The sequence below is a fragment of the Phyllostomus hastatus genome, unplaced genomic scaffold, assembly GCF_019186645.2.
Source record: "Phyllostomus hastatus isolate PE091 unplaced genomic scaffold, TTU_PhHast_1.1 phas_contig_80, whole genome shotgun sequence".
Lineage (NCBI taxonomy): Eukaryota > Metazoa > Chordata > Mammalia > Chiroptera > Phyllostomidae > Phyllostomus > Phyllostomus hastatus.
Genome location: NW_025333960.1, coordinates 22544267 through 22570792, shown reverse-complemented (window position 1 = coordinate 22570792; position 26526 = coordinate 22544267). Strand labels below are relative to the sequence as shown.

General features: G+C 35.8%; 1 protein-coding gene across 2 annotated transcripts in view; it reads right to left on the bottom strand.

Annotated features, from left to right (window-relative positions):
* The window catches only part of TAF4B (TATA-box binding protein associated factor 4b), a 126760-nt gene that overhangs the window by 56465 nt on the left and 43769 nt on the right, over window positions 1-26526 (bottom strand). For both annotated transcript variants that reach the window (XM_045849971.1, XM_045849972.1), the window contains 2 exons: window positions 22684-22819; window positions 22200-22305 (listed from right to left, as the gene is read on the bottom strand). In XM_045849971.1, the coding sequence (XP_045705927.1) occupies window positions 22200-22305; window positions 22684-22819 (242 nt within the window). The remainder of the gene's footprint in view (window positions 1-22199; window positions 22306-22683; window positions 22820-26526) is intronic.

Here is a 26526-nt window from a genome sequence, read left to right as displayed (position 1 = left end):
CATCTATTAAATGGTCAAAATTCTGAACACTGACAACACCAAATGCTGGTGAGTATGTGGAACAATAGGAATTTACATTCATTGCTGGTGGGAATGCAAAATGGTACAGCCACTTTGAAAGACAATTGGACAATTTGTTAGAAAACTAAACATATTCTTTATTATGTGACCCAGCAATTTTACTCCTTGGTGTTTACTAATAAAGGAGGTGATTATTCACAGCTACACAAAAACACATGCATAAATGTTTGTAGCAGCTTTCCTCATAACTGCCCAATCTTGGAAACAAACAAAATATCCTTTAGTAAGTAAAAACACTTTGGTACATCCAGACAATGAAATATTATTCAGCACTAAAAAGATAGGAGATACCATACCATGAAAAGACATGGAGGGAACTTAAATGCATATTACTAAGTGAAGGAAGCCAAACTGAAAAGGCTACATATTATTAATTTCAACTATTAGGACATTCTGGAAAAGTCAAAACTATGAAGACTAAAAAGACCAGTGACTGCCAGAGGTTAAAGGGGAGGAGGGATGAATAGGTGGAGCACAGCATTTTTATGGCCATGAAACTCCTCTGTGCAATACTATAGAGGAGGATACATAACATATATTTGTCAAAACCTATAGAATGTAAGAACCATAATTTAAGCAATGGGCTTTGGATGATAATGTATCAATGCAGGTTCATCAATTTTAACAAATGGACCACTCTGGCCAGGGATGATGATAATGAGGAAAGCATGTGTGAAAGTAAAGGAAATTCTCTGCATTTCATTTTATGGTGAATCTAGAACTGTTCTAATAAACAAAGCCTATTTTTAAAAAAGACCTAGTACACATCAATGAAAAGTCAGTTCACTCCAAAACAGTTGTTTTATATCAAGAGGACTCAATTTTTTCATCCTCTGAAAAATGAGTAACTTAGAATAGGTGCTTTCTAAGTTCCCACTCAGCAGCTTACAAGAGGCAATTGACCTAATAAAGAACAATCATCGAGGTGTACTGTGAAGTGAAAATACAAAACAAGGCGCAGAATACAATGCACCTTGAAAAAATCATACACACATCCATACACACATGGGCATAACATATTTCTAGAAATATACATGAAAATTCTCCTTTGGAGAGGGAAATAGAGGAGCAGAGTTAGGAAGAAGACTTATGCCACATTATATACCTTTCTACCTTTTGAATGTTATACTACATACAGGGATTACCCAAAGTGATTAGTGATATTTTACAAAATAAGTAAATAAACATTTAGAGGAAAAAACTGGAAAATTTAAGATGAAGTTTACACCTAGACCCTTAACCTTCCCTTAATAAAATCAGAATTGTATAAGGTGTAAAACAGTCTTTATATACACACACACACACACACACGCACACACAACATTGACTGCGTACAATCTCAGATGTGCAGCAAGTACATGGGCCCTGCAAACTGCACCTTGCTTCCATGGGAGAGTTCCTGTACAGTCCCTAATAAGATCTCACACATAGGCTGGAGAGAAAAAGCCAGGCCCACTTACTACCAGTACCTAGTAAAGTACTAGAATGCAATAGAATTCATCAAGGACAAGACAGTCCCATTTGTATTAATAGCATCTTCTTGCAGACCTTTTCTGCAAATAAGCAGGGAACTAACCACCCATTAAGATTTGTTCTTTCCTGTCTTCCTTCCTCATTATTTGGCCCTGAGCAGAACACAGCTCTGGCTAGTACAGCTGTCAGTTGCTATGGTTACAGAGAGCAGCAGGAGTAGAGGAAGACCCCTCCTGAGGGAAGAGGAAAAGGTGCCGCAATAAATAGTACCCAAGCCATTTAAAACTTCCTCTAAGAAAGGAGGCAGACTGAAGGAAAGACATCACGGTGATGTAGCAACATTATCAATAAGGCTAAGACAGGCCTGGACAGTGATAAAGGTTTTGATGTTGAGGCATATTTGTGATTCTGATTTGGTTTTAATTTTAAAGAAGAGAGTAAGAATTTTAGAACTAAATCTTCAAGTCTTCTGGTCTAATGTAGTGCATTTTGATGAAGGCTCTGTGAAATGTTTTAAGAGACATACAAAAAAGAAATTTAGTATTGCCTCAATAGAAAAAGGCTTTCAACTTAAAATTCTATGGCATGTAATAGGGTACTATGCATAAATTAAAGAAGTATTAACTAATTATCATTAATGCCTTGCATTCTGGCTTCTCAAACTGATCTAATTCTTTAGCTTTTGATAAAGCTAACCACTACTTGTACCTGCCTTAAATTTCTTTCATCCTAAAATAGATAATAGCACCAGACTACTAATTCTTCTGAAGTAGAGTGAATCACATCACTTTCCTGTTCAAAACCTTTCATGTTCCCATGAACTTTACCTGATTTCAAGGCCTTCCAGGACCTTAACTAGCCTTCTACCCTCCCATTATTCATTCAACTATCAACTAGCTCCCACTGATTCTGGCCTTTGCTCAAGCTATTCCCTTCCAGATCTAGTCATTGACTCCTCTTGATTTGTTATCATTCAGTTGTCAAAACCTAATCTATATCCCAGGCCTACTTCAAATGCCCACCTCTGAAACACTGGTTTAATTTGTCTTTATACTTTTAAGGCATTCCTCCAATTGCTACAACTTTTTAACTTCTGAGAAACACACTTTATCTCTGCTATGGTAGGTTTTACTCTGTCTTCTGATAACCAGTGTAGTTGCCTTACACTCCAAGTAGAATAAATTTTTATTGACCACATAAAATCATCTTTATTACCTCTCAATCCTGGCATAGTATGTAAGAGGTACTTAAATGGTTGGGGAATTTCTGTGTGCTCAGATAGGGTGCTGTTCATCTTACAATGTCCTGGGAAACAGATTAGCAGGTAACAATGACGATGGCTCTTGGTCAAACTGTATAAGCATAGAATACCAACTCTACCACTTACTGTCTATGTGAAATACAGCAAATCAACTAGCCTCTCTACATTTGCATCTTCAGTAAAATGGGGACATTATAGCCCCTACACCTTATACTAAGGATTGAAGGAAGTAAATCACAGAAAAGTTATCCTAAAATTATATAGAAAGAGCTCCTACAAAATACCCAGGGAAAAGACCAAGGGTTCAATGGAAAAAATAAGCAAAAACATGAATCCTCAGTTAACAGAACATTTAAAATGACTCGAATATAATATGTTCTACCCTATACGTAAGAGCAATATGTTTTAACCTATTAGACTGGCCATTTTTTTTAAGTTTAATAGAACATGTGAAAATATGCTACCTTCAGCTTTGTTGGTCAAAGTATAATTTGTTAACACACACTCCATGGAGACTAGTTTGACATTATCTGACAATTTAAAATGAATAAACTGTTATTCCCAGCAATTATGTAAATAAGTCACTATAGTTTTGTTTTCCTTGGCCAAAACACTGAAAACAACCTAAATGTCCATCATTATATTATTTTGTTAAAAATACAAAATCACAATGAAATATGTTCTGATTTAGAACAATCACCAAGATTCATTACCACTAAGATGCAAAAACCAAAATGGAAAACATTATATATGCATATATCTAAAAAGATACATAAGTGACCGCTAAGAATGGTTAGCTCTAAGCTGGGCATGGGTAGCAGAATGAAAAGGAAGCAACTGAGGACCTTATTTTTTTTTTCACTGTTTATCCTTCTGTACCATCTGAATTATATAAAAATGTATATACTATGTAGTCAAGTAAATAAGTTGCTTTAAAATTTTTATTTTAAAAAAATCAAGATTTTCCTTTATATCAGCAATTTTCAACAGGTGTGCCACAAGAATTTTTAAAATATGCAATACCTGACTAGTTAGGGGCACTGATTTCCCTTAGGTTGTCAAATTTTTATAACAACAGTCAACACAACAATAGCCATCCGGTGTGAATGAAGCAAAATTATACCTATTTTTTTTCCATCAGATTGGCAAAGGATGTTTTTCTGAGTGCAGTAGCATTTTAGTAATTAGTCTATGTGTGCCATGAGATGAAAAAGGTTGAAAATCACTGCCTTAGATTACTAATCCCTGGTAAAGAATATTCAGTATTCTTCTTCCACCACTCTCAGGCATAACCTCACCACTTAACACAACCAGTATGTAATTCACCAGCACCCTCTTTATTCTTCCTTCTATGTCCTTTTTGAAGTTTTCTCATGGGAAACTGTCTTTGTTCATATTAAGTCAAATGTAGTGTAGTGTATTTTACTATTTCTCAAACTTTAGTGATTTTAGGAATCACCTAGGAGTACATTTAAAATGTAGATCTTACAATCACACCCACACCCACACAGCACCCATGATTTTCATTCAGTGGTGCTATGACAGAGACCAGAAACCCAGAGTTTTCTAAGAAACACACCTAGGTGACTGATGGAAATAGTCTGTGAACTACACAAGGTTGAAAAAATAGTGAGCTAATAAAATTAAGAATACCAATTCTGTAGTTAAAGAGGCTGAGGTTCCAGTCCTTGCTCTGACAATTATTAAGAGGATGACTGTGAGCAAGTTTCTTACCATCTCTATTCATCAATCCCCCTAATCTGCAGAATGGAGGTGAAAACTGTACCTCATGTAATTTTGAATAAAAACTGTATTAGAAACTAAAAATGGGCATTATTTAGTCATTGGAATATAGTAGAATGGTTACATATTAACATAAGTAACATTTTTCCGAAAACTAAATATATCAAAATTTAAAAGTAATTAAAAGTGGAAATGTTTTTTATTTTTGCAAATCTTTAAAAATCCATCAGCCCTCTTCATTTTGAATGGTTCCTTCTACAGATGCATGGTTTTATAACACAATGTCTTGGTAATTCAGAAAATATTAGTTCACTGAGTTATACAGATCTTCCAAATTTATACTCATTACACATAATCCAAAATCACATGTTAATATCTGCACCAATTAGAAAATGTAGGTGATGATGAGATGTTGTTTGAGATGATGATGAGATGTTGAGATGATGAGATCTGAGATGCTGTTAAGCCTGTGGTAGCAGATACAAGTTTTCCAAAATTTCATTTTTTTCTTTGAAAAGCTCAAGCCTTATTATTGCCAAAATATACAGTCAGTTGCTTTCCCTGAAGTGACAGATTCACTTTTTCATTTTCAAGAAAATGTCTGTCAAATTCCCAAGTCTAAGTAACCAGTCTATCAGTTGTTCTTTGTTCTTTCAAGTGAAAATTATGGTCCACAAAAAACGTGGTTAGTTCAGCTCTCACCTGAAACAGAAGCACAAGTACTTGAGGCAACCACAATACTTTGACATGAACAGAAAGAAGGGCTTTACGCAAACTTCCCATTTTGTCACAGTGAGTATTAAAAAGGTATGCACTCAAGGGTTGAGACTTTATAAAAATACTAATGTGTGCTGACTGCTTCACTGAAAACATTTTTATTACAAAAACTAGCTTCTTTTCTTTTTATTTATTGTGAGTGTGGGTAAAGAATAAATGGCTACAAGTACGGTTTTGTGCCCTTGTAATCAATGCTAAGGTGCCAGCTCTCTCACCACGACTTTTAAACCATCAGTGCGAATATACTGAAAAGGGTGAATAACACGGTGATGATGATGATGATGATGATGATGATGATGATGATGGTGGTGGTGGTGATGGTGATGATGATGGAGAAGAAGAAAACTGTTTTGACCCCACCAACCCCCCAGAAAGAATCTCAGCTTCAAACCTATTTTATAGACCACAATTTGAGACGTGATGGTATGTACTTACAGTCCTAAACCTATACTGAATATAAAAAGATACCAATTTAAAAATACAGATCCCTGTCCAGGTCTAGTCTCCAGGGATTTCATTTCAGATAAGCCCCACAATGAAGAATTTTAACAAGTCCCCTGGGGAACTCTGAAATTGTTGGTATCTACTATACTAGCAAATATTTATAAGTTGTTTCAAAAGTATCTACCATCCCTTCCCTATATTATATATTCTTAATTGAATGATTAATCTTGTTAGGAAATGTTTACAATAAATCCTTCCACAGTATTATCACTGTCTCTTACTTTCATCCTTCTTGAGGATGCCGATTACACATAAAAATGGTATGCCCTGCCTCCTGCCCTCCTAACTCCAACCTTTACTTCATGGTGCACCTGTCTTTAAAGTCTCTCCCTCCCAGCTCATTCTGCCTCAAAGTAAAAATATAATTTTTCCTAAATAACACTTTTCTATGACAAAAATCTGGCTAAAAACTTTGAAAGATGCCACAATCTCATCTCCAAGTCTTCATTCCTATAATCCCCCTGTGAAGAATGTTCAAGGATCCATTTTCTAACAAGATCTACCATGAGGCAACTCCTCCAAGAAGACTTTTTTGTCTAATTTTGACCCTAGATTCACTGTTAATCTAGGCACAGCTCACGTGGATGCTTCTTTGCAGTCTCTTTTGTCTTTCCAAGATGAGAGGGTTTTTGCTGTCAGAAACTGTTTTCTCTTTAAGTCCCTGCTCTGTAATGATTTAACCGCATATACTGTGCCATATATTACAAAACCAATATGTATTATTGATATACTTGTACATTTAAGGACAAACAGACTCAGTACAACAAATCAATGAATTATGTATGAAGCAAGGTAGAGAACATGTTTCATCTACACTAGAGAATCTGATTCCTCCAATATGAAAAAATGGACATTGAAGTTGGTGGAATAATACTATTTATGCAAATAACATGTACCTTTGTCCTATATTATTTTCTAAAAGCAGCTTTTAAAGAAAAGCTTTAAATATCACTTTAAACTCCTAGCTTTTAAAAGACCTTCACTAACCTTGTATTATAAGTAATATACAAAATTTGTCTGGAAAAGGTCCAACTATTGTTAATATAATGAGAATGGTTTGCACAACATTGATGTAACCTAGCAGCCAAGGAAAGTAGACTGGAATATGCATGTGTGAACAACGATTACTTCACTGTATTAGTCAGAAGGGGCAGTAGATGCCACTGACTTAGCAACATGTACTGTGGGGCTGTCTTATTCAAAGTGAGTAGAGCAATGAATCTGCATCAATTTTGTGTTAAGCTTGAACATTCTTCCACAGAAACTATATGGATGATTCAGAAGGCCACAGCTATGGGCAACTGGTGATTGGCAGCTTTATCATGATTACGTACCCAACTTATACATCATGTCTTATGCAGAGTTTTTTGGTGAAACATCAAATCACCAGGTGACACAGCACCCCCTAAAGCCCAGATTTGGTACCCTGTGAGTTCTGGCCTTTCCCAAAACTAAAATCACCTTTGAAAAGGAAGAGATTTCAGACCATCAATAAGATTCATGAAAATACAATGGGGTAGCTGATGGCAACTGGGAGAACTGTGTGAGGTCCCAAGGTGCCTACTTTGAAGGGTCCTGAGGCATCATAGTCTTATATACAATGTTTCTTACATCTTCAACAAACGTCTCTACTTTTCATATTACGTGGCTGGATTCCTTCAGGACAGAGCTCATATATGCGTTATTCATCCACAAATATTTTATTATTTCTCTCTAAAATATAAGGAGTCTAAAAAAATGTAACCATAAAGCATTATCACATTTTTGAAAAATCAACAATTCCTTATTATCATCAAATAACCAGTCAGTTTAAACAGGCTTAACTATACAAACATGCAGAGGTTGTAGCATTTGCCACTTCTGAAATAGTAAGAAAAAAACATGAATCTCTGGCACCCTCTGGTGTTTCAGAACCATATAGCTTCCCTTACTCATCCCAAGTACACTGAGAAGCAGAATAGAAAATAATGATTTTCTAAGCAGAAAAAGATTTTTTTCAGTTAAAGAGGTAGTTTTGAAAACATAGTCATATATCACCCAGCTATTACATCTCATTCAGGTAAATGAAGACATGATTTAATGCCACACAATAATATACCTCCTCTTATTTAACAAACAAGTCAACATCAAGGATCTATTTTAAGCTTCACTTCAACAATAACTGAAATGATATTGATCTTAAATACCCAAGAATACAAATTGAAATAAAAATACATCAATCTGAAAAGATGCACATAAAATCACATATGACGCAAATTACTAGACAGCATTACACAAAATGGAAAACTGTAGCTTAGTGCAAAAATAAAAGATAACAACATTTAAACTGAGAGTCTAGGGAAATCATATGTAAAAAATATAGTGGGGACACAAATAATGTGTTTAAGAACAGAAAGCAGCCCTGACTGGTGTGGCTCAGTGGACTGAGCACTGGCCTGCAAACTAGAAGGTCACTGGTTCCATTCTCAGTTAGGGCACATGCCTGGAATGCAGGCCAGGTCCCTAGTTGGGGGCATGTGAGAGGCAACCAATCAATGTTTCTCTCCCTTTCTTTCTCCCTCCCTTCACTTCTCTCTAAAATTAAATAAGTAAGTAAATTTTTAAAAAGCAGAAAGAATTGCAAATGAGGAGCTCAAGTCCCTAAAACCATGAACCAGTATACTTGCAATGGTCTACCTACTTCCGGTTTACTTGAATACAAGAGACTATCTTCTATCTTGCTTATACCACTATTTTTTAGTTTTTCTGTTATCTACAACTAGGGTTCATAAAATAGTCAATTCTCCCCAAAATTAACCTAACTCACATAATCTCAATACAAAATTTTCATAGAACTGCCCTGTTTCTAAAATTAATGTGCAACAGAAAAATAACAAATAAAATCAAGATACCTTTGATAAAAAAAGGATAAAAAGAAAAAACTTGTTCTATCAGATATAAAAATAAATTATAATGAAAATTTAAAAATATTAGCATAGAAATCAAACAAAAATAAAGTACTAAAATGAAATTCTATAAATGTACCCTTGCATAAATGAGAATTGACTATGAGATAAATGGTAGCATTTCATGACAACAAGCTCATAACTATTAACAACCGAACCTATAAAAAAAAAAAAAAACAACTAAGCAAACAACAAGAACAGGAACAGAATCACAGAAATGGAGATCAGGTGCGGGGAGTGAAGAAAGGGGGAAAAGGTACAGGGAATATTAGTAGCATAAGTGGTAGGTAGAAAATAGATGAGGGAAGGTTAAGAATAGTGTAGGAAATATAGAAGTCAAGGAACTTGTATGTACGACCCACGGAACTAAAGGGGTAGAATGCGGGCGGGAGGGGGTGTACAGGGCAAAGGGGAATAAAGGGGGGAAAATGGGACAACTGTAATAGCATAATCAATAAAACATATTTTTTAAAAATAAATAAAATAAAATGCCTATGTATGGAAAAAAAGATAAATGGTAGCATTTTCAAATTAGAAAAGTAAGGATGATGAATTCTTCAGTAACTACTTTTGAGATAAGCAATCCAATTGGGAAAAATTCGTAATTTCCTTTGCCCAGAACAGAACTCTAAGTCACTATGTGAATAGAACTCATAAATCTAAAGTCATTTTTTTCTTCACAGGAAGCTGCAAAATAGCAAATATTAAGTCAGTTAGATAGAGGTTATAGCATAGCACATTTACAAAGATAAAATTAAGAACTACTGAATATGAAAAGGTATGTGTGCATATGTGAGGTGTGTGTATATAGATACCTTAAAAAACAATATCTGATCACATCATTGTAAATTCAGGACAGGGAAAGATTTCTTAGAATAAACTAAAATTCAAAAGCCATATAGGGATCTAATTTTGACAAAATCTTCATATAACAAAAGATACTACAATTTAAGCCAGAGATTAAATATTTAAAACATATTTAAAAAATCATTATTCATTTTTATGTATATGAATCTGAAAAGCAGTAAGTACTGAGTACATAAATGAGCAGAAGTAATAAGCTAGATAAAACTTTCTTAAAGAAAATACTAATGGTGCCCTGGCTAGTGTAGCTCAGTGGATTGAGCACCAGCCTTCAAACAGAAGAGTCACCAGTTCAATTCCCAGTCAGGGCACATGCCCAGGTTGCAGGCCAGGTCCCCAGTGGGGGGCGCGTGAGAGGTAACCACACACTGATGTTTCTTTCCCTTCCCGTCTCTCTAGAAATAAATAAAATCTTTAAAAAAATAAAATTAAACTAAAAAAAAACACACAAAATACTAATGGTGACACTTGCTTCAGGCAGTAAGTGGACTAGATTTACTGAGGAGAAATTACATGGCATTACAACGCGACCAGCATAAGACATTTTCATTCCAGAGTCGGGTGCACAGAAGTTGTCAAAAATGTGCTAGTAAAAATAAGCACACTGTAAAGGTAGAACTGCATTAGGGGCAAATGCCTGTGGCCAGTGTTAGTTCTTGGGCCTCCATTAAAGTGAAGAAATTTTACCCAAGTTGGGTTCCTTAGAAAAAGACTAAAGTGGTCTGAAGTCAATAGTCATTCCTGTTTGCTATAAGAACAGTCATAAATCCTCTCTGGAATAAAGCAAACTCAATTTGGGCCCTCAGGTTTAATTTGATTTACCTATCCAATAAGGTTTTAAATTCAACAATTACATTTTTCACTTCTCAATGTGTTATTTGGCTCTTTTTCAAATATTTGTATTCATTTCTTAATAGATAATTTTACTTGCTCATTTTTGGGATTCTAGATTTTATTTTTAACCCTGTTGTAATAGTTTTTAATACAGAATATATGATCATCCAATGTCTGAAGTCTTTATAGAGTTCCAAATGCTTTGCTGTTTCCCTATAGTTTCATTCAGGGTGACTTTTCCTTGTATGTTTTATCTTTGAAAGTGAACACATACATGGATTCCAGAAAACAATGAAAAGACATTTTTAAAGTGCTAAAAGGAGAGGGGGGAAAAGGTAACCCATAATTATAATCTCACTCTTGACACTGTCTATATAAGTAACCCAAAACAATATAAAAATTGTCAGTAATAAGAATTTAATGAGGCAGTTGGCTTATGAATGCTTTTAAAAATCTGCTTTCTATATATTAAAAACAGATTGGCAACTACCAAAAATATTATGTTATAGCAATAAGAAGTTGCCTAGGACTAAACCCTACAGATAAATTAAACAAATTGTGTACAACCTGTACAGATAAAATTGTATCACTTCATTGAAAGGTGTTAAAGAAGACATGCATAAAAGGACAGGGAAGGAGGATAGGAATGTGGAAGAAAATAAAGGAGAGGTAAGTAGGAAATATGCCTTGACAGATACAAAATTTATTTTGAAGTTATAACAAATTGAACAGTATGCTGCTATTGAAAATGAACAAATTAATCAAGAAGATAGAGATAACAGTAAGATAAACTAAAAGGATAGCCCCCCAAAAGAGCCACGCATATATGACATAGAAGACACTATTCAGTCAGAAAGAACAGACTATTTCTTAATGCTGTGGGACAAGTGGTACCTTGGTACTGGTTGGCTTTAGAACTTGTCAAACCTGGTACACATCACATTTTGATGAGAAAAATGTTTTAGTACTTGGTGCTTGCTCACCACTGGTCACACTTGCTAGAACTTGTGAGTCACGACACCACCCGTAAGAGAAAACACTTCATTAATCGTTGCTTATTTGCCACTCATCAGAATGAATTAACAATGAGTACCAAGGTACCACTGTATTTATGTGAATAAGTGATGCACTATCCCTACCCCATACCATAGGAAAAAAAATTAAACAGTCATAACAAAGATTTAAACACAAAAAGTAAAATTTCAAAACCTTTAGCAGACTATAAAGGAGACTCTCTTTATGATACCAAGGAGAATAAATAATATCAATAAAGAATTCATAAAATAAATTGCTAAATTCAACTACTTTGAAATCGGCAACTTCTATTCACCAAAATACACCATAAAGTAAGTTGAAATCACTAACTCCAATAGATATTTGCAACACACAAAAAATATATAAAGAATTACACAAGAACTTCTGCTTGTGTTATGGACCAACACATAACAGGTAACTGTCCTCATCAAGAAAAACTAATTAAGCCAGAAAAATAATTTTTAAAAGTTTGTCTGAGCCCTGGCGCGGTGGCTCAGTTGGCTATAGAGTGTTCTCCCATGCACCAAGAGGTTTGTGGCCTCAATCCCTGGTCAGGGCGCATGCAGGAGGCAGCCAATCAATGTTTCTTTCTTGCACTGATGCCAGTCTGTCTGTCTGTCTGTCTGTCTGCCTATCTGTCTCTCTCCCCCACCCCACCCCCGCCCTCCCTCTAAAATCAATAAACGTATCCTCTGGTGAGAATTTTAAGTAAGTCTGAAGGCAGAGAAGTGCCAAGAGAACCAAGCCTTAAAGGGCAACATTCCCCCCCAAAAAAGACCTCACTGAAGGACTCCCAATGTTCTCCATATGTTTCCATCAAGTATGTGTTAATCTTGATGTGGAACAAGATACTAAGAGGCCATGGAAGGGGGCAGCTACTAAGAAGTAGAAAAACCAAAAAAGAATTAGGCAATCTTGTAAAGACAGACAAAAAGTTAGAGTTTAAGGCTTCCCAGGCCGCCCAGATGTGAGGGGTGGGCCATGATGCTATGCAGAAATGAGGCACAAAGATGCAGTCTGGTGATTTTTTCCCTCAAGGCACTGAAGCTCTGCAGAATTAAAGTCAAAGAAGCCAGCAAAAAGCTTATTGAAAAGCACTCTGAAGAGGAGGGTTCTGGGATGATGGTAGAATAGTAAGCATCAGGAATCTGCCTGATTCAACATTGTGTGACTTTGGAATCTACTGAAGGTTTGCAAGGTCCAGGGGAAGACTTCGAAGGTAAACTGTGGTTAATTCCGGTCAATTTCAGCTGTTAGTTTGGCAGGGGTTACCAATTCTCCAGTACTGAGGGAGACAGCTATGTACATGTATTGGAGCAGTCTGCCCACATCTGTGGGAGCTAGGATTGACAAAAATGATCTGTCCTCCAAATATCAGGAATATGTGCTCTCATTGTTGTTTCTGATCTCAGAGAAGCAGACAACTAAGTGAGAGGCCACTATTGTTGCAACTCTTCCCTTTTTGCAAGTCTCTTACCCTCCAGCCAAAGTAACTTCCATTTAGAGGGTCAGTCATCCTTTTTCCCATTCCCTTCACTTTCCTTTTTTCCCTTTTAAAAGCCAGACATAAAAGACTAGACATTCAAAGGCAACTGCACATGTGGGGGAAAACAGAAAGTCCAACACATGCTAAAACATATCTGAAAAGATCTAAAGTTTCTATCTTAGGTTTATGCTACAATAAAAAAAAATACTGTAAATCCTGGAGGATGGGGAGAAATGAATTTTCAGAGTTACTGTATTATTAGTTCAAATGTCCAGTTTTCAACAACAATTAAAAAAATCACAGCCCTGGCTGGCATACCTCAGTGGATTGAGCGTGGGCCGCGAACCAAAGTGTCGCAGGTTCAATTCCCAGCCAGGGTACATGCTTGAGTTGCAGGCATAACCCCCAGCAACCGCACATTGATGTTTCTCTCTCTCTCTCTCTCTCCCCCCCTCCCTCCCTCCCTTCCCTCTCTAAAAATAAATAAATAAATAAAAATCACAAGACAAAAAGATACATAAAAGTATGGCCCATTCAAGGGAGAAAAAATATCCATAAAACTGTCCCTGAAAAAGATCTGAAGGTGAATGTACTGAACAAATGCTTCAAAACAACTATTTTATCCCTGGCTGGTGTGGCTCAGTTGGTTGGAGTGCCGTCCTGTAACTGAAAGGTTGTAGATTCGATTCCTGGTCGAGGTGCATACAGGAGTCAACCAATTGATACTTCTCTCTATCCCTTCCTCCCTCTCTAAAAGCAATGAAAAAAAATGTCCTCAGGTGAGGATAAAAAAATTTTAAATAAAAACTTTTAAAGGTGTTCAAAAGGAAGACAAGGGAGAATCAAGACAATGAGGTATGAGCAAAATGGAAATATCAATAGAGACAGAAACTGAAAAAGAAGCCAAAAAGAAATTCTGGACCTGAAAAGTACAATAACTGAAATGGGGGGGAAAAAATTCACTAGAGGGGTTTAAATACAAAGTAGAGAAGGTGGAAGAAAGAATCAGTGAACTTTAAGATAGAAAAATGGAAATTATTGATTGTCAGGAAAAGAAAAAAGATTGAAGAAAAATGATCAAAGCCTACAGGACCTTTGGGATACCATCAAGTCAAACATGCTGACTGCAAGGGTCTCACAAGGTGAAGGAAGGAAGAGGCAGAATGAATATCTGAAGAAATAATGACTGAGAACATTCTAGATTTGAGGAATGACATGAATATAATCATCTCAGAAGCTCAACAAACTCCAAGATGAACTTGAAGAGACCCACCGGAGACACATGATAAACTTTGTCAGTAGACAAAGTCAGAGAGAATCTTGAAAGCACTAAGAGAGAAGCAACTTATTACATACAAGGCATCCTCAATGAGATTCTGAGAAGATTTTTTATCAGAAACTTTGGAGGCCAGAAGGCATGGGCTGAAAAAAAATGTCAACCAAGAATCTTATATGTGGTTAAATTGTCCTAAAGTGAAAAAGAAATTAAAAGATGTTCCCAAAGAAACAAAACTTGAGGGAGTTCAGGTTTTGTTTTACCAGTAGACCTGCCTTACAAGAAATGCTCAACAGAGTCCTGCGGAGTAAAATGAGAAGACACTGGACAGTAACTTGAAGCCACATGAAGAAATTAAATCTCAATAAAGCATGCATGGGCAATTATAAACACTAACATTATTTCCATAATGGTTTTAAGTCCTCTTTTGTTTTCTATGACTTTAGAGACAGAAACACTAAATAAAAACAGTTATTGGTTTAAAAGTTAGAATTATTATAACTTTAACTTCTATTTCCACATTTTGTTTTCCATATACTTTAAGAGACTGATGCATTTAAAAGATTGTTAAGTTTTATGTTTTGGGGCACATATAGTATAAAGATGTAATTTTGCAACATTAACCACCTATAGGAATAGGAAAAGAACAAAAAAAAGGAGAGATTTTGTACATTATATAAATTAAGCTAGTATACAGTCACATCTCTCCTAATGGCAAAGACGTGTTCTGAGAAATGCATCATTAGGCAATTGTGCTGTTGTGTTGAACGTCACACAGTGAACTTACACAAACCTCGATGGTATAGCCTACTACAAATGTAGACTATATGGTGTAGCCTATTGCTCCTAGACTACAAACTTTCATAGCATATTACTGTACTGAATACTGTAGGCAACTGTAACACAATGGTTAAGTACTTGTGTATATAAACATAGAAAAGATACAGTAAAAAAAAGATTAAAAACTGGTGCACGTGGAAGAGCACATACCATGAATGGAGCTGTCAGAACTAGAAGTTGTTCTGCACAAGTCAGTGAATGAGTGGAGAGTGAATATGAAGGCCCAGACCATTATTATACACTACTGTATACTTTATAAACATGTCTCATAAGCCCTTACCCTATGTCTTTCTGATAGGATCAGAATTAATTATATTCAAGCTGCCAATGCCGCTCCATAAACAGGGATGTGGACTGAATTGACTGAAAATATCAATGAGAAACAGGGTAAGGTATAGATCACCTGGAGGTACAGGAGGGAGTGATTTGTCAGAGGGAGTGAAACATACCCTGAGGATAAGGAGGAATAAGAAGTCAAAATAGAGAGATAAAGGAACACTGGGAATTGTCATGGCAATGTGGTTTTGGCTAGTGCATAATGAATCAGTGATCAGATTAAGGAACTCTGTGGTATTCATAAAAAAAAAAAAGATGGTGTTTAACATGAAAAGGGTATACAACTGAGGACTCGTTTTGACTTCGGAAATTTGCGTTTGGTTCTGTTGAAACTCTGGCATAAAGGGCTCTCTGGCATTGAACTGATGGAAGAAATAACACTTATCTGTGCTTTACACCATTACAATCTGAAAATATTTCCAAAGCACAGGAAGAGGCTAGCTCCACACTACCACAGAAAGCTTTACTGAAGTGGTAGTGGCACTTACTACTTTTTAAGGTAGCTCTTGTGAACCTGTGTCCTTGCACTGGATCTCAGGCCCTCAACCAAAAATTTACAGTAATGTACTCTGAAGACCATCAAGCTAGATCTTGGAGGGCTATAGCACCCTATAAATATGTAGCACTGTGGGGACAGGCACCTTGGTGTCAAAACAGGTCAGTGGCTGACTACTGAAGATGTAATCTGTGCATTCAAAATTGAGGTGCTGTGAGTGAGAGGAAATCTAGTGCCAATCCCCACAGATATTGCTCCCATCAGAGAAAAAATAATTACTTTTGAACCATATATCCTTCCATTTCTTGCAGAAAATTCAGTTTCAAAATAATCATATGGGACCACCGTGGTAGATGCGGTCCACCATTGAATGAAACATCATTATGTAGCACATTAAGTGCAATTTCAAATTACAATGTTATAATTTTAGTGTATTAAATGTACTTCCCATGGTAAACACGAAGGAAATGGCTGTAAAATACACACTTACAAAGGAGAAAAATGTACACATTTCACACAAAATAAATCAACTAAATACAAAGGAATATAGTAATGCAGGAAATGAGGGGCAGAAAAGTTATAAGACATATAGAAAACAAATACACAGAAGGACAAAAGTAAGTCCTTCATTAGTAATTACTTTAAATGTAAATGACAGAACTTTCCATTCAAAATACAACAACTGATGAATGAACAAAAACACACCATGCTAATATACATGGTGGGGGAAAATAGGTTTACGACTGTGAGTATACCAAACACAGAGTTTATTCTTCCATCCATTATTATTTTTTAATTATTGTATTTTCCATATGAAAAACTATAAGCCTACTTTTGCTACACCCTATATGCTGTCTACAAGAGAGTTGCTTTGAATCTAAAAACACTCACAGACTAAACATGAAAGGATAGAAAAAGATATTCTGTATCAATAGTAGCCATAAGAGAATAGGAATGGCTATACTAATAATAAAGGACATAATAGACTTTAAATCAAAAAAGGTTACAAAGACAAAAAGTATTATATATAAATAAAAGGTTCAATACAGCAAAATGATAAAATAATTATGAACAGTTACACACCTATTAAGAAACAGTAAAATGTATGAAGTAAAAACAGAATTGGAAAGAGAAATACACAGTTCTGCAATAACAGCTGGAGACTTCAATACCCCACTCTCAATAATGGATAGACCAGACAAAAGATAACTAAGGATACAGAGGACTTAACAAACTAAAACAAAAAAAATCTTTTTAATAGACCAGACTCATATTATGAGTAACAGGGAGAGTAGAATTCTACATGTAGGCATTGCTGAGACACCTATCTTACACAGTACAACAAATATGGAATGATGGAACAGAACCAGTTTTAGATTTACCCAAATATCCCTTTTATTCAATATTAGTTTGGACTTCATTAGTTTATTTCTAGATATATAATATTATAGTGATCATATAAAATTTAAATATAAAAATTCTCACTTCTGAGTAAAAGGATTCTTTAAAACTATAAAGATTATATAGATCATGGATTATGGAGGTCTGTGCAGTTATAAAGCAGTGTAGCTACACTTATACTAGTTTCTAAGGGTGCACATATTCTGCTTTTACATTAGTGATACAAGTTTCAAGGTATTTTCCAGTATGTTTTGATTTTTATACTTTTAAAATCTGCATGTTCTATGTAGAAGAGTTAGTTTTATCTCAATTTTATAGATGATAAGAAATAGGGTCAAAGATCAAAGGTTAAATCAGAGTACTGCACAACAGAGAGAAGACTTGAATCCAGATTTTCAGATTTCAATTCATACCTGAATTGATATTGATAGGTGGCATTTTTTAAAATGAAAAATTAGAAAATATTTTGTTAATTAAAAGAAGAAAAGAATGGTGGGAGGAAGGGAGGGAGGGAGGATTGTCAGGAGTCTAAAAATATCACTCATATAGGGCAGTCTGAGTTCAGATCCTGAGTCTGCCATTACCCTATGTAATTTTGATCAAGTAATAATTTTTCTTTAACCTTCATGTCCTCCTTTACAAGATGGATATAACGATAGTGTCTACATTACTGAGATATTTGGAAAAGAGGATGTTATACAAATTATCTTCTAAATATAGCACCCAGTGCAGTATAAGTAGTGAATAAATATGACTGAAAACTGCCAAGTTACTGCTTTTTAAATAAGCCTCCAGATTGATAGGTTAAGGAATGCCTAGGACTAAAGATATATTGATTTCCAAATAATAATTGTCAAATGCCTCATGACACTCCTGATAGACAATATGGAATAAAACCAAAATAATAACACAATCGTTCATATAAAAAACACTGGCTGAATGCATTAGCAACATCTTGAGAAAAATTAAAGTTTTGGCTAATCCAGTAGCATTAGCCTTGAAAGCAAGCTAGAGTGGTAAGCTTTTTCTTTCACTCTTGATTGGATACTTATGTCTTGATACAAAAAAGAAAAAGAAAACCACAATAAACCAATTAACTCTAACAGACATATACTATAGAACATGCTACCCAAACAAGAGCATACATGTTCTTCTCAAGTGTATAGGGGACATTTTCCAGGATATACCATAAATTAGGCTATAAATGAGGTCTCAACAGATTTGAAAAGATTACATACGAAGTATCTTCTCTAACCACATTGGGATGGAGTTAGAAATCACCAACAGATGTAAAACTGTCAAATTATAACAAATTGACAGGAGATTGAATCAGTAATCAAAATATCCCAACAAAGAAAATCCCTGGACCGGATGTCTTCACTATGAATGATACCAAACATTTATAAGAGAACTAATACCAAAGCGTCTAAAAGTTTTCAATAAAGATTAAATAAGAGAGAGAACACTTCCTAACTCATTGTATGAGGCCAGCATTACCATAATACCAAACCAGACAGATACAATAAGAGAACTATAAGCCCATATCCCTTATGAACACTGATGCAAAATTCCTCAACAATATTGATAAACTGAATTCAGAAGCATATTAAAAAGGATTATACACCATGACCAAGTGGGATTTATTCTTGTCAAGTATACAAAAATCAATTGATATATTTATACCACATTAACAAAAATGAAGGGGAAAAAGTCTTATCTCAACTGATGTACAGAATTTTAGAAAATCCAACAACTTTTCATGATAAAAACCCTCAAAAAACTAGGAACAGGAAGAAGCTACCTCAACAAAATGAATATATATGAAAAACCCACAGCAAATACCATATTCAATGAAAGACTGAAAGCTTTTCCTCTTAAGATCAAGAAAAAGAAAGGATAACCACTTTTGCCATTTCTATTCAAGACATTATTGGAAGTTCTAGCTAGAGCAGTTAGAAAAAAAAAGGAAAGAAAAGTTAAAGCTAATAAATTCATTAAGCAAAGTATCAGAATAGAAAGTAAACACCTGAAAATCATCTACATTTCTATACATTAACAATGAGCAATCTGTAAAGAAAATTTAGAAAGAGCATAAAAAAAGAAAATACTTAGCAATAAATTTAAACAAAGAAGCAAAGACCTGTACAACTGAAACAGGGTGCAAAGTGGGCGTCCCCCAAAATACCCCCCCACACAACTCATAGTTAGGGGATGGGGGAAGGAAATGATATGGTGGTTAAAATACTTTTCAAAAAACGGCATGTTGATAGCTAGCTGATAGCTGTGCTGCCTCCCCAGGTAAAAGGTCTACATGACTGGTATAGTGACTTGTGATGTAGCCAGAAAACAGATTATTACATAACAATTTTTACATAGGCAATAAGTGAAAGTTATTGCCTATAATAAGTGAAAGTTAAACAGTATCAATACAAAAAGAACAAACCTAAAGTTGTAAAACTTCTAGAACAAAACATACAAGACAATCTTTATAAACTTGGATTACACAAACATTTCTTAGATAAAACATGAGAAGTATAACCTACAAAAAAATCCATGAACTGGACTTCAGCAAAATTAAAAACTTTTGCTTTATGAAAGACATTGGTAATACTGAGAATGATAAAACACAACACAGAAAATATTTCAAAATCCCTTATGTGACAAAGAATTTGGTTCTTTAATATATGAAGAACTCTAAAAACTGAACTAGAACAAAAAAAAAAAAAACTCAATAAGGAAAAATGAGGAAAAGATCTGAACACACACTTTACCAAAGAAGATACGTGTGTGGTATACAGTTAAGACACATGAGCAGAACAAGGACAATGGGCCAGATACAGAAGGTCATCAGAGGGCAGAGCCCAGGGTGCCTAGCAACGGACAAAACTAACCTTTCCTACCCTAGCATATTGCTGGTCATGCAGTTTGGACCCCCTGACCTTTCCTCCCTCAAGAGAACATCTAGGCCTTGGTTGTGTTTCAGCTTCAGGCCCGGAAAAGCACCAAAACCAGACAAGCAATGCCATGGCTGCCTCGGGACCAGCATTATTGACTAATGACCCTCTACCCTGGCACTAACCAATCAGTGGAGACCACGACCCTGAAAGGGCAAACCTGGAAAGCTGATGAATATTCTATTAAGATGCCCCGCCCTGAGACCTCCCCTAAGATTCCTGCCTGCAAGAGCAATTAAAAACCCTCAGGACAAAAGACCCAAAGCGTGCTCTCCCTCCCAGGAGCACATTGAGGTCTTTACCTTCCCCTGCTTCTTCCCCATAGGCACCATGGGCATGCATCTCCTAAACTCCAAGGAACCCCTCAAGAACTGCAACCAGTAAAAAAAGGGGCAGTGGCAGCTCATCCCAGGCTAAGCCCCTGAATTTATCTCCAAGGTCTCCTTTTCTCTGACTTCCCCACGAGCCAAAGCAGCCCAGCGTAAGCTCTCCTATTGCTTCTTCTATGCTAAACCCTTCCTCATTTCACTGCCCTGGGTGTGCTTTTGCTGTGGCAAGTCCCTGCTTGCTTTACAGCAGCTTGCCTCTTGACTAAACTTTTTCCTTCAAGAAGACAAGAAACAAGGTCTCGTCGTCTCACCAGTAACATGTGGATAGCAAATAAGCACAAAAACAGATGCTCAACATCTTTAGTTATTAGGAAAATGCAAATTAAAACCACAATAATAACCACTACATACTTATTAAAATGGTAAAAATCAAAAGAACTGAAAATACCAAGCACTGCCAAAGTTAGAGAGCAACTGGAACTCTCATCATTGTAGGTGGGAAGATAAAATGGTACAATCTCTTTGGTAAACAGTGTAATGGTTTCCAGATGCTCCTGGACTTATGATGGGGTTACATTCCAATAAACCCATTACAAGTTGAAAATAATGTAAGTCAAAAATGCATTTAATACAATCTAACCTATCGAATTCAATAGCTTAGCCTTGCCTACCTTAAACCTGCTCAGAACACTTATTTTAGCGGACAGCTAGGCAAAATCATCTGGTGGCTGCTGCCCCACACCCCAACAGAACATAAGGCATTTTGCTAGTTTAGGAAATAATAAAAATTCAAAATTCGAAGTACGGTCTCTACTGAATGCATAGAGCTTTCAAACCACTAAAAAGTCAAAAAACCATTAAGTTAAACTGCAGTAAATCCAGGACTTTCTGTAGCTAAACATGCATTTATTTACCTAATGATCCTGCCATTATACTGCTGAATATTTACTACAGAGACATGAGAAACTACATTTACAAAAAAAATCTGTACATAAATATGTTTATAGCGGCTTTATATAGCTGTAAAAAACTGGGAACAACCCAATGCTCATCAACAGGAGAAAGAATAAACAAATTTATATTTGTATAACAAATACTTTTCCCCAATACAAAGAACAATTTTCTAATACTCAAATGATATAGGCTATGAATCTGAAAAACATACTGCGTGAAAAAAGAGCAGTATGCAAAAGAGCAGATAATATAAATTTTCATTTATATAAAGTTCAAGAATAGACAAAAATGATAGGTGGTGATAGATATAAAAATAGTGGCTATTAGAGGCAGGGGTTGGGGATAATTGATTTGAAAGGAACATAAAAGTGATAAATACATTCAACATCTTGATCTGGATTATGATTGCAGGTGTATGTCTGTCAAAATTCATTGAGATGGACACATAATAATCTGTGTACTTTTTTGTTTATAAATTATGTTCAAAGTACTGTTAGTTTTTTAAAGACAAAAATATTTATCAGAAGTATTATTCTATCACCTTTTTTATTTTATTAAAAAATATTACTTCCTTAAACCACACCAAGCTTTAACTATTATTTTTCTTTACCTCAAGAATGTTACTCCATTCTCTTTTATTTCATTCTTCTGAATAGAAGATCCTTGAAGTGACAGAATTTTATTTCCTGGCAAGGTAATCTGCTTTAGAATGGAAGCTATAAAACAAAAGAAGAAAGAAAAAAGTATACTAATAAGAAAATAGGCAATCACATCACATTAGGAAAAATTCATGATAACAGCTTTTAATATATATACAATAATCAAAAAATTTTGTAACTGCCCTAACACTATGCTTAAATTCAAACATGACAATGAATTTATTCCCTAAACATAAAATAATGTACTAAAATCAAGACCTCCAGTCTTCAAATTGTCTAAAGAATTACCAACACTAAAAAATATCATTCAGAAAAGGTGACAGAAACATGTTAATAAAATATCATTTATATTCGTAGATTTTTAAAATGCATAATAAAAATAAGAGTACAAAACCCCATCATGTTTCAAACCTAGTGTGATGAGTCAGAGCCTACCTGCAGATGGCTGAACAGTAGTTATTGCAGTGTTCACTGGCATCTTCTTCAGTCCAGATTTCTGAATGGTCAATGCTGAGGAATGGGAAAGTGTAGCCGCTTGTTTTGCAATGCCTCCTGAAGGCTGCTGGACTACCTGAAACAGTGAGAACTATCATTATAGTCATTCAACTAAATCCACTTCAGTTGTAATAACAGAACAAAGAACTGTGCTCACCTAATTATAAATATACCTTGATCTTAGCATAACAAGAAAGCCTACTTAAAATTTAAATTTGTATGTGACAAAATTAACTTGTTCAAAGGTAAAAACCATGAGTATCTTACACTTTGTTATATTTTTAAGAGCGGAATTCAAAGTATATTATATACAACCCAATTTAAACCTTCATATGAATCCTTTCATTTTTAAACTTTTATCATAGAAAATTTCAAAATATATACAAAAGTGGAAGAAACAAAATGAAACCACCCATGCTCTTCTTACCCAACTTCAACAATGATTAATTCATTACCCATCTAATTACATCTATAACCTCACCCACTCCCCTTCCACCCTCAATTATTTTAAAGCACATTTGGATATATCATTTCATCTATAAATATTGGCTAATATATTTCAAAAAAGAATTTTTAATGGGCTGCTTTTAAAAAATATCTGGAAAATGACAATGCTAAAGGCATTCTCCAAGATAAACAGTTCAAGAAGTCCAGAGGATGAGGGTTGGGGTTAATGGAAGCAAAATTAAAGTAATAGCATGATCTTATTTTTAGCTTCAAAAAAGAAAAAAAAAAAAACCCAGAATAACAGGGCTTCATTTTTTTTTTCACTTGAAAGAAGAAAAATTGTCACCATGTATTTGAGCCTGCTATTGATAGTGAACTATGTGTAAGTCCTTCAACTCATTTTTGCCTAATATAAATGAGGAATGAAATAGACTTCTAAATAGAACTTTGAAAGTAAAATTTATTCTATGCTTAAATTTTTTCTGAATTAAATTTAAAATCCAGTATGCATCACTAAACAAAAGTAACTCAGGACACTCCAAATTCCCTAGTAAATACTCTTTTAGGAACTAATGCCTTTACAGAAGAAACACAAATTGCAATAACTCAATTTCTGTCATTCTAAAAACACTCTTGAAAAGACAGAAAAAACTTTTGGAAGCAATGATGTATTTCAACAAGTTGAGATCTACTTATGTATTATAAAATCCTAGGGGTCAGATTAAAATTCTACAAAGTAATATATATATGCAATCACAGTCTCATTTATGCATTCAGAAAGAAACTCAACAAAAATACTCATCAACAATTGTGGCCTATTTTCCTATTGTTCATATTTTCTTCCTTTATATCCTTTACTAGGTATTCTTTTCAGCATTTTAATTATGAAAGACAGTAATAAAATATTAGAAATTTGTTTATGAGTTGGTCCTCATACTATTTTTGATGAGTACACAAAAATATAACAGCTTGGAAGTCTATTATACTCTCAGGTGGACAAGGGATGGGGCTCCACTCCCCAGGGACCAGGCAGGGGAGTGAGGGTGAGGCAGGGGGGCCAGCCCCCACTGGACCAGATGCTAGTTGTATCACCTTAGCATAGAACAAGCTTGGGAAGGGGAGCCTCAGTGCCAACTCACATCCAGGGCTGTTCATGGTCTGGTCTAGAGATCAACCATGGTCAAGTTCATGCCAGTGGCCAGAGGCAAACATGCCATTAAAAATACATAAATAGACATTCCAGGAAGATGGAGGAATAGGTGGACTCACCGTACCTTCTCGCATAACCAAGATTAGAACAAAAATAATTTACAGAGAGAATATCAGTCAGAACTGACAGAGGATTTATCTGAATGGAAGTTGGACAGACAAGAAGTTGAAGTAGACCCATACATCCAGACCGGTAGGAGACGACGGGCCGGGCGGGCGCAGGGCTGGCACAGGGCGGCGTCGCGCGGAGGTCGGGGAAAATTTGGCACGAAATAGGCACGACAGCCATCCAGCGCGCAAGAACGCTGCAGTGATCCCTGAGTACGCAAGCTGTGGCTGGTGGACCCAGTGAGGTGGCGATTGTGGACCAGGGCAGAGCTCACAGCCCAGGATCCCAAAGAAGGGTTTGAGCCCAGGAGAAGGGAACTACCGCCATTGCTCCCTCCCGCTCCCGCCCCCACCCCCACATATAACGTCACAATCTAGCGACTGGGGTGCCCAGCCCCAGTGAACACCTAAGGCTCCGCCCCCCACCATAACAAGAGCGACCAGACCGGAAAAAAAAAAAAAAGAGACAGGGAAAGACATGTTTCCAACAGAACATATCAGTCCCCCAGGACTCATCCTTTTGAGCAACCAAGAAATAGCCAATCTATCAGATGCACAGTTCAAAACACTGGTGATCAGAAAGCTCACGGAATTGGTTGATTTTGGGCGCAATTTAGATGAAAGGATGCAGGATACCACAAAAGAGATGCAGGAAGACACGCAGAGGAGAGCCAATAGTGAAAGGAAGGAATCTGAGTCTCAAAACAATACAGTGGACCAGAAGGAAGATAGAATCAACCAAGCAGGAAAGCATGATGAAATAAGAATTCAAAAAATCGAGGAAAAGCTTAAGAGCATCCAGGACACCTTTAAACGTTCCAACATCCGAATTATAGGGGTACCAGAAGGGGAAGGGGAAAAGCAACAAATTGAGCACGTATTTGAACAAATAATAAAGGAAAACTTCCCCAATCTGGCAAAGGAAATAGTCTTCCAGGAAGTCCAGGAAGCTCAGAGAGCCCCAAAGAAGTTGGACCCAAGAAGAAACACACCAAGGCACATCATAATTACATTAGCCAAGGTAAAAACGAAGGAGAGAATCCTAGAAGCAGCAAGAGATAAGGGGACAGTAACCTACAAAGGAGTTCCCATCAGACTGTCAGCTGATTTCTCCAAAGAGACCTTACAGGCAAGAAGGGGCTGGAAAGAAATATTCCAAGTCATGAAAGACAAGGACCTACATCCCAGATTGCTCTATCCAGCAAAGCTCTCATTTAGAATGGAAGGGCAGATAAAGTGCTTCTCAGATAAGGTCAAGTTAAAGGAGTTCATCATCACCAAGCCCTTATTTTAGGAAATGCTAAAGAGACTTACCTAAGAAAAGAAGATAAAGAAAAGACATGTATAGTAAAAGGACAGCAAACTCACAATTATTAACAACCACACCTAAAGCAAAACCAAAAGAAACTAAGCAAACAACTAGAACAGGAACAGAACCACAGAAATGGAGGTCACATGGAGGGTTAGCAACAGGGGAGTGGGAGGAGGAGAGAGGGGGAAAAGGTATAGAGAATAAGTAGTATAGAATGTAGGTTGAAAATAGATAGGGGGAGGGAAAGAATAGTACGGGAAATGTAGAAGCTAAAGAACTCATAACTATGACACATGGACATGAACTAAAGGGGGGGGAATGTGGGTGGGGAGAGGGGGGTACAGGGTGGAGGGGAGAGAAGGGGGAAATGGGACAACTGTAATAGCATAATCAATAAAATACATTAAAAAAATCGTCAAAGAAAAAATACATAAATAGGCAAATAATAAATAAGCAAAATAAATGATACATATATAAATATATACATGTAAAATGAATGATATGGGATATTTACATATATCACAAAAATTTGAGCTGGGATTAACAATCTGGGATTCCCATCATTGTTCATCTTAATAACTATACCTCTTCGGGCAGCACATGTGCAGCATATTCCTGCACATTTGGAGAACAAGGCAAAATTATGAGTGAAAATATGTAAGAAAATTCGTTAGTGGTCTTTCAAAGAAAGTACCATTTAAAACATA